Here is a 10,470-nt window from a genome sequence, read left to right on the forward strand (position 1 = left end):
AAATAAATTTTTTTGAAATTACAATATATGTTAGCAATTTCCGAAATTTGATGCCGAGCATTGAAGTTGTCTTGGATGCATTTCCGTTGCTTTAATAGTCTTAGCATGCCATTTAATTTTTTGTTATATACATTTAGACACCATTGTCGTACTTTAACAAGTGTATATAAATATATTTGACAAATACTTATTTTTCACTAATGTTGTTATCAAAGTCATTTACAATAATTAGTACTTTAATACGCCCTGTATAATTTGAAATGATAATAATTACAATAATTAGTACTTTAATATGTCTTGTGTAATTTAAAATGATAATAATTAATCATTTCTGACTAGTTTAATGTACAAAATAATTCTCTAAAATGTTAAGCATATAGTAGACAAAGTCTCTAATACTCAATGTGGGGGCAAGGGTTATGTACCAAATTTGGGTGGTAAGTGCCCACTTTTCAGTTTTTGTTTTTAAAATCTATTTCGCAGCTATTATTTTTTGTCGAAACACTATCTACATTGGACATTGTATGTTTTGCAATTGGAGTTTAGAAATTTTATTGATATTATGTAGTTTATAGATTGGAGCTTTTGAATTTCATGGATATTTGGATTGTTTGACAGGGAGTTTTAGCCCATTTATAGGGGAGATTCTGTCGAATTTTTTATAGAGTTTTCTTTGTGAGGGCAACTGACTATTAAATGGATACAAGGTTGGTGACACAAGCGTAGAGACCTGGGTTGGGAAGTCCGTCGTCCAAACCACAGAAGTCCACAGAAGTCCAAACCACTATGAAATACGGATTTATTTTAAGGCGAATTGATGGATTTAAAGTCAATGACCAACCTTTTAGTATTTTTTGTAATTGGCAAAATCTATAATGCTAAAAAAGTGACAAAATCTGCTACAGGGAAAAACATTAATTTTGTAAGATTCATTGCTAGAATATCACATCATTGTGAATGTGGATCTTGTTATGCGGTGTGAATGTGGAGCCCAAATATACATAACTTCCCGTACATTTCTTATACTTGTACTTTGAAAATTATAGGGTCTCTTGACAATATGTAGTGTGGCAAATGTCATTACTACTTCATATAAACCTTGTTTGGATTGGTTGGCAGGGAGTTTTAGTGAAATTTGTGGATTGGTTGGCAGGGAATTTTAGTCTATTTTTAGGGGAGACTCTGTCCAAATTTTCTAAAAATTTCGTTCGGAGTTTTAGGCTATTCCTATCGTCATTTATAGCATATTTCATACATGTTTTCAATTTTTTCATAAACATCTGGATCGCAATTAGTCTATTTAATAGTTCCAATTTCGACCTAGCGTCCGCCCTCTTTCATTTGTTTGGACTCTTGGACTACTAATTCTAATTTATTGTCCCCAAAATAGGGATTCATTTCACAGACATGTCTGTAGAAAGACCTCTGCGGGTAAATCTATACTGGGGAGGAGAAATACATTACAAGGGTGACTTTGTTTGTTATTTGTCTCGTACTTCCAACCGGACATTCACTTTAAGGCATAGAATTGGATACGAGGAGTTGGTTGACAGGATTTACCACTATATTGGAGTCGATAAAGGGATGTTTAAGCTGAAATTATTTCTTCGTCAATCGTTGGAGAGTTGCAAATATACTGTTTCCGCAGTGGTGGATGATGAAACTCTTGATGTAATGTACGATCTTAGGATCGAAAAGTTTCATACATGACGGAGATTTATATCGAGAAGGAAGAAATCGTCCAAATGCCTGTAGTTAATGGTGTATTCACTGGACCAATAGGTAATGTTGGTCCAATGATGTCGCTTGTACATGCATTCATGGATCTAACAAAGTTTAATTTCGGTTCTAGTTCAGTCGTTCCAGAGACTTCATCGGCATGTCACTATATGCATGATGATCGATCTATGGATTCATTAGAAAAAAAGGCTCACATCAGGGTCCATGGGTGTCCAGGAATATTTTCATGGCCTGGATTCGATTCCAAGTTTTGGAGATCCAGGGCCATCATGCCATATGTCTCCACATGGGATCGACACTAACCCTGGTCAAGGTTGTCGCAGTTCAGCTGAAGATGATGTATATGCTAGTGGGCATGATAGGCTCCTTGCCTCTGGAGAAGATGATCCGGAAGAAGATGACCCGAAAGTTGATGCGGAAGAGGTTGAAGAGTCGGAGTCACAAGATGTGTCTGGTAGTGACTCGAATGATAAGCATGAAGGTGGGGGTTTAAGAGTAAATCTCGATACCCAACAACCCTTTGTTGGGTATGGGGTTGCCAACACAGATTGCGGAAATATCAGACGCAATAGCACAGCTGGCAGCTCTGCATATGTTCCTAGAGGAATGACATTTTTCTCCGATCTTGGGAGTATAGATGATGATGATATAGAAGAGGAGGATGGATTGGAGCGTATTGTAACATTCAGTGAGGAGAATAATAATATACGTCTCCCTATGAGATTTGAGAGTAAGCAGCAGCTCAGCGGGGCAGTTAGGATGTGGTCCATCAATCACAATAGGGAGTTTAGAGTTATTGAGAGTAAGAGTAACACGTGGTTTGCTAAATGTAAATCATCAATTGAAAGAACTCCTTCCACTTCAAACGCGCCATCGTATCCACCATGCGACTGGTGTGTTAGAGCCGTAAAGAAAAAGACTCATGAAATGTGGCAAATTACAAAATGGGTCAATGACCATAACTGCTTGGGCGACATGATTAGAAATAACAATACAAGCCTGACGGCTTCCGTTATTTCAAGGCACATCCTCCGTAGCATTGAAGATGACCCTGGATTAAAGGTCAAGAACATACTAAGTTTCGTTAAAGAAAACTTGAAGGTTGATGTGTCTTACAAAAAAGCCTGGTATGCCAGACGTAAAGCAATTGAGCTTGTGTTTGGATCTTGGGAAGCGAATTTTGCCGAACTACCACACTATCTCGATGCCCTGGTGCAATCCAATCCAGGCACCGTAGTGGAGTGGTCACATCATTCGGATAGTTCAGATCGAGTTAAGACTTTTAAGTATGTATTCTGGGCCTTTGGACCGGCTATTGAAGCATTCCACATGTGCAGGCCGGTTATATGCGTTGATGGCACTCATTTGCATGGCGAATACAAGGGCAAACTCCTTGTTGCAGTCACTCAAGATGCGAACAACAAGATTCTGCCAATTGCTTATGCCATTGTGGATGAGGAGACGATTTCCAGTTGGTCGTGGTTTATGGAACAATTAAGATATAATGTGGCACTTGATCGACATCCTATCTGTGTCATTTTCGATCGCCACAATGGTATCATCTATACCATGACACACTTTGACTATTGGGAGGAACCTTTAGCCTACCATAGATTTTACCTGCAACATGTTAGGAGCAATTTGATGACACACTTCAAAGGTTTACACCTTAAAAGGTTGTGTTGCGCAATGGGAAAGGCAAGACAATTACGCAAGTGGCGGATGTTTAGAAGAGAACTACGAAGCATGTTTCCAGATGCTTGGAATTTTCTGTCAGCCATTAGTCCTGAAAAGTGGTGCATAACACACGACGATGGCCATCGTTGGGATATTCTAACTACCAACATATCCGAAAGCTATAATAATGTCTTGCGCGGGGCACGCCATTTGCCAATTCATGCATGCATTGACATGACATTTCATCGGACAGTTGAGTTATTTAAGACGAGAAGGGAAGATGCTTCACATTGTCGTAATCCTTTTCCCCCAAAGATATGGCGGTGTTTTAAGAATGCTGAGTTGAAGGCAGGCGCCCACGGAGTCATTGAGTTCGATGGCCCATCGGGCGTATACAAGGTTATCACAGGCCGGCGTGTCGATGGTAAAGGAGGCAATACGCAAACCATCAGGTTTTTTCATAAGACATGCTCTTGTGAAAAGTGGCAGAATTACAGGCTTCCTTGTTCACATGCTTTGGCGGTGTGCAGAAATAGGGGTGACAATCCAGGATTGCTTGTGGATCAGCAGTTTACCAAAACAAGTTGGGCCGTGCAGTATTCAGGAAAGTTTAACCCACTGCCGCATCAAGATACTTGGCTCCATCCTGGGTGGGAGCTGCAGGCAGACAGGAACAAATTTGTTGCACGTCGGGCAGGGCGGGTTCGAGCCAGCAGAATTCGGAATGAGATGGATGAAAGGGATCCAGACGAACCAAGAAGATGTCGAAATTGTCATCAGACGGGTCACAATAGGAGAAATTGTCCGAATTATATGTCTTGATTTGATCGAGTTCCTAGAAATTTGAAACTCATGTCAGTGCATTTTTTTTTGGTGGGGTTCATTCTAGTGCATTTGTATTCGATTCTGGATTTATTTTAAACAATTACATTAGTGACTTTCATTGTTCATTTGTCAAATGGATGTTTCGTTCTGTACTATGATAAGTATTGAAATAAGCAGTTTAAACGTGCAGCCCAACAGTTTTATTCTTTTATCACTAAATTCGCTATCGATTGATTTGTTGACATATCTGTTAAAGGAATGCTCGGATGGTGTGTTATATGTGTTAATGCTCGTGCATATGCAGGATATGGTATTTTTTATATTTGATTGACAGGGAGTTATGTCCGCTTTATAGGGGAGACTCTGCCAATTTTTTTTTTAACTTTTAAAATATGGCTACAAATAGATTGCTGCAATATATGAATACATAGAGGGATAACAAATATTTTTCAAAAAAATAACTGATAGGCATGGAGTTTTAGTCGATTTATAAGGGATATATGGTCAAAATTTGCTAAAAAAAAAGGCGTGAGCGCGATTTATAGTTCAAAATTGTATACACAAACTTTTTGGATTTTACTTATGCATAACTCCTGCAACTTAATCGATGCAGATATTTGTTTGGGATTATGGCCGACACTCCTATCCCTGCAGGCCTACATCCAGAACCATACGTGCACGACATTATATCGGCGGGAATTGCACACCGGGCACATTCCATTTTTCACGGACATATTGAGGGCAATCAGCTAGATGTCAGACGGTGTGACAGAAGGTTTTGGGAGCATACGCCTATTCCTGATCGGGTTTGTCGTTATATTGCCTTGGCTGGATTTGAGGGGGTACTTGAGAGTGGATATCAGATGGTTGATCATTTTTTGATCACAAGTTTAGTGGAGAGATGGCGGCCCGAGACGCATACATTCCATTTACCGGTTGGAGAGGCTACCGTGACATTACAGGATGTAGAGGTGTTGTGGGGGTTGCACATCGATGGTCCACCGGTTATAGGGGTAGACACATACCGCAGCATTCAGGAGTGGGGAGCCATTTGTGAGGAACTCATTGGATTTTCTCCTACAGTTGGATACTTTGATGGACAGAGGCTAAAATTGGGATGTTTAGCAAGAGCCTTGGATACAGGCTTGCCACCCGATGCTTCAGATGCCGAATGTAGACAGCGTGCGCGCATCTACCTCTTACTGATATTAGGTGGACATTTATTGTCCGATAAATCCGGCAACAAAGTCCCTTTGTTGTATCTTCCATTACTGCGGGACTTGGAAACTGTTGGGCAATATAGTTGGGGTAGTGCGTGTTTGGCGACTCTCTATCGGTCACTATGTGATGCCACGAATCCTGCCAAATCAGCTATTGCCGGTCCATTAGTTTTGCTACTGGTACATTGCATGTTTAATGATATGTCTTGGGTTTCGGAAATTTTATCATTTTGTAATTTTAACATTGATTCTAATTTTCTAACAGTTCTGGATTTGGGAACATATACCAACCATGCGACCGGACTGAATCGCGCCGTTGGAGCATTACCCTGGTCCATATGGAGCTAGGTGCGCGTTTCGCCCTTATTTCGGTTGTTTTAATGACATTTGTTATCGAAACAACTTTAATTTGTTCCAACGGCCTCCTACTCTTATTAAATATAGGTGGAATAATGACTTGGACGTACACAAAGTTGTTAGGCATGTTGTGCCCGCATTCCGAGATCAATTGACAGGCCTGCGTCCTGAAGAGGTATTGTACATATATGCGTATACAATAGAAATATTTGAAAATCGTGCCAGTAGTCTTTTCTGGGCAATTTCTTGTCAACCCAAAGCATAAGTTTGTCATATTACATTTTGTGAATGGAAATTGACTTTGTTGGCAGGGAGTTAACCTCTGATTATAGGGGAGACTCTGCCGAATTTTTTTTAGAAATTCAAAGTTTAGTTTAATAATGGTTGACTAGCATTTGATGTTCATGTAATGCCCAAAAGTGCCATTTTTTGTGTAAAAATGCAAAAAAGATCAAAGAATCTCACCCCTTGATTTGCAATGTAGATGTGTTTGATGTGTTTTAAGAGATTGGATATTGTACCTTTGGAATATTACATGTGCGTGGGATGTTAGATTTGATAAAACGTTTTTCCAACGCATGTTTTGGGAATTGGCCGAAAAAAGGGAGAAAAAGTTCGAAAAATTGCAGTTTCTGCAATTAGTGCAGAGAAATACAGATCCGAGCTCGGATCCTAAGTGCCCAGACGGATCCGACCGCGGATCCATTGATCGGTGCTCGGATCTAAAAATTTTCATAAATATCCGAGGGCTCGTCTGTGCTTCAGGCGGTGAGTACCCGAACCATGTCGGATAGGAGGACTTTCAGTTGCGAATGAGCTCGGATCGGTTCGCAACTATAAAAGAACCGAAGCCTCGTTTTTGCACTTTACACAATTTTCTTCCCATTTTTCACCTAACCCTAACCCTCTCTCTCTAATCTTCCATTTCATCCGTTCACTCCCTAATCGTTCATCTCAAAATCATTTTCCAACATCTTGTGATCATAAACCCTCAAATCATTCTTTGAAAAAACATCAATTTGGGGGATTTCAAGTGTTAAAAGCGAAAGGAGGAAGGTACACAGAGTTGTTAGGCATGTTGTGCCCACATTCCGAGAACAGTTGACATTATTGCGTCCTGAAGAGGTATTGTACATATGTCCGGACAATAGAAATATTTGAAAATCGTGCCAGTAGTCTGTCATAATATTTCAAAAAATTTTTTTTAATGGGACCGGCAGACTAGCACTTTTTTCATGAAATTGTCCAATTTGAATATTGGGAAGTTTTATTATTTCTTAATAGACAAAATGAAACAACTTTGATTTTATATTTTTTTCAGTTCATATGGCAGCCATATTCGGAGGACGTTCTCGCTTCTCTTCCTGCGTATTGTACTGCGGATCGGGACATTTGGGGGTCCGTAACGTATCTTATTTGCTGGGATGTAGTTGAGCCGCACCTCCCTCATCGGGTTATGCGGCAGTTTGGGTTTCATCAGTCCTTGCCTGATATGAGGTTGACGGATAATCAGGCAGCTCTACATTCTCTAGATCATCGTGGTAGGGCGAATCAAGACTGGAGCACCACGCATAGACAATATATTGATATTTGGACTGATCGATGTGAGCATGTACAAGATGGCACTGTAATTGAAGATACTACATATCCATCGGATGAGTATGTTCAGTGGTATCGGGAGCGGACGGTGATTTATATTTCAAATCCGAGTCGATTTCCCGCTTTCCCAGAGGGCTTTCAGGGTGATAGCGCTAGGGCACAATATCTTGTAAGTTTATTTCCAACCCACTTTTAATAATCACTTTGAGTTTGTTCACTTTTTAAACTATTTTTTACCACAGTATCTCCTTCTTATTCTTATATTTGTTTCTCCAGAGCGATGCCATGTCTCGCATGTATTTCATGGCACAGGACTCTCTTGCAGTTAGTGATGAACAACACAGCAGATATTTTCAAGAGTTGACGGATTTTGCATCCACATCTTTGCATCATGTAGGAAAGTCACGCCGACTTGCATTTCGCCCTCCACACGTACCATAGGAGATTTCACTACATGCTGATCCATGTCGTGTTCAACGAGCTCCTAGAAATACCCACGGAAGTCAGCATGGTGGTGGACGACGTCGCAGACTCCGATCACCAGAACCCGCCACACAAACTGGATTCCATGGAGGTTCAATGGCTACTGAGGACCAAGCTGGCGCATCTACTTTTGTCACCCCTCAGACCGAAGTCATGCATGAGAGAGGTGTATCGATTGGGAGTGGTAGGTCCCCTGTGACTTTTTTAGAGTTTACGCCCGATAGGGACTCACATCATCATACTTCTGAGCAATGTGAAGGAGGTGAAGGCACAAGCATTCAAATTCAAGATGCTACACTGTTGACACATATTACTCAGATCCATACAGTAGTGGCAAACCAACCACGTCGAAGCCAAAGAATACCCAAACCAACAACATGTGGTACTCATGGGAAACTTGGGCATCATTGATTGCACGCTACTTATATCGTTATTGTATAAATAACCTAACTTATGGATTACATACTTTTTTTGTGACATTTTGTATATATTCTAAAATTTGGCGAATATGAGTGGAACAATGCCATCACGCGTATCTTAGTTCTCACTTTATATGAGTACTCTTTTAAACAAAACTCAAAATGTAGGTTATATGAGTTCTCACTTTATATGAGTACTCTTATGGATTGTACTAACCTCTCCTCTAGTTTATACACGGTAAATTAGTTACATCGGAACTTCCATCTTGAAGGTGCATTTGAAGAACAAGTGTAAAAAAAGGAAGGTTTTATAACCTAACTTCGTTCTTCACATTGTTTAGAATTGCCAAGCATACATACAATGTTGCATTTTCAGTATATTCAGGTGAGTTTTGGTGATAACAAATTGCTTATGCTCATGGACTCATTTGATGTGCATTAATGCCCAAAAGTGCCATTTTGGTGTAACAATGCAAAAAAATGATCAAAGAACCTCACCCCTCGATTTTCAATGAAGATGTGTTTGATGTGTTTTGAGAGATTGGATATTGTATTTTTGGTATATTACATGTGCGGGGGAGGTTAGAATTGATAAAAAGTTAGTCCAAAGCGTGTTTTGGAATTGGCCGGAAAAGGGAGAAAAAGTTTAAAAAATTGCAGTTTCTGCAATTAGTGCAGAGAAATACAGATCCGAGCTCGGATCCGAAAAACCCAGATGGATCCGACCTCGGATCTTTTTATCCGAGCACAGATCCAAGAAATTCCAGACATATCCGACGGCTCGTCTGTGCTCCTGGCGGTGAGGATCCAAGCCCCTGTCGGATCCAAGAGCATTCAGAAAGGATCCGACCTCGGATCGGTTCGCGATAGGAATGGAACCGCGGGCTCGGTTCCTCACTTTTCAGCGTTCTTCTCCTTCTCTCTCACCGAAACCCTAACCCTCCTTCACCAATCTTCCATTTTGCCCATTAGTCCTCTGAAATTTCACCACAAAAACATCCCAAATACTCTTGTGAGCATTAACCCTGTGTTTTTTGAAATCAATAACATCAATTTGGTGAGTTTGATCTTCAAAAACTTGAATTGGGGCTGCACTGTACTTCCTCAATTTGGGGGCTAATTTGGGCTGTTTTGGGTTCAATTTTTGCATCATCATATTCCTTTATCATCACTCTACACATTTGGGGTAACAATTTTCAACTTTCTTTGAAATTTTACATTTATCAATTCGTAATTTTTTAGTATTTTTCTACAAATTTGGGAAATGCACATATGTTGGATTTTATTGCTATAATTTTGCTACATTGTGCTAGTATATGTCATTGGAAATGCTTGTTTGTTTAGAATTGAGAAATTTGTTAATATGGTGATAAATTTTGCATAATTTTTCTCATGAAAGGACATTATACTTTTGTTGACAATTTCTTGGTTCTTTGTATAATTGGCATTTGACAATTTGAAATGAAGTTCATTTTTATGCAAGTTGATGAAAAATTGTAGCAAGTATAGTGGATTGTATGTATTGCATTGAGGGAAATAGACAGAAGCTGAAAAGTGTTTGAATTGAGGATGTTTTTCGTAATGCACAAGGAGATGTTGTGTTCAATTGCTGATTAAGGCTTAATTTAATAGCACATTGTCTTTGATGGTCCATTTTACTTTGAGATAATATTCTATGCTTGCAAATGGTTTTAAACCTCTCACATTTCGATTTATCATGTGAGGGTTGATTTCCTTATTGAAGATATATCTTCTAAATGTTAAAAGTGGATTTGAGAATGTGTTAAACAGAGTATTTGCTTCAATTTGTTGATTGTTGGCAGGGAGTTTCGTCCTTTTATAAGAGGAAACTCTACCGAAATTTTTCAAATTACTTTTCAACATTTTTTTTGGAATGTATTTTCAAGGAATTTAGATTGCTTTTAATGTGCATTGATCTTGTTCTTAATATAGGCACAATGGTTCGCACAAGAAGGGCTATTATTCGCACTCCTACACCCTCTTCAAGCGAGGAGCGCACTTGTAGACACCAAAATTCTTGGCAATGTTTTAATATTGTTCTCAGCGATTTTCTATTTAATAATTATTATTTCTTGCATTTTAAGGTGCATTTTCTCATTTTGCAGGTTCTTACGAAAAGAAAAAAAAAA

The 10,470-nt window shown here is 39.4% G+C and overlaps 1 protein-coding gene across 1 annotated transcript; it reads left to right on the top strand.

Moving 5' to 3' along the window:
- Positions 1-1,944: 1,944 nt before the first annotated feature.
- Positions 1,945-4,239, top strand: LOC113752459. Its single transcript, XM_027296569.1, has one exon. The coding sequence runs from the start codon at positions 1,945-1,947 to the stop codon at positions 4,237-4,239; it is 2,295 nt and encodes a 764-aa protein (XP_027152370.1).
- Positions 4,240-10,470: the final 6,231 nt, after the last annotated feature.

This window comes from Coffea eugenioides, chromosome 11 (genome assembly GCF_003713205.1).
Source record: "Coffea eugenioides isolate CCC68of chromosome 11, Ceug_1.0, whole genome shotgun sequence".
Lineage (NCBI taxonomy): Eukaryota > Viridiplantae > Streptophyta > Magnoliopsida > Gentianales > Rubiaceae > Coffea > Coffea eugenioides.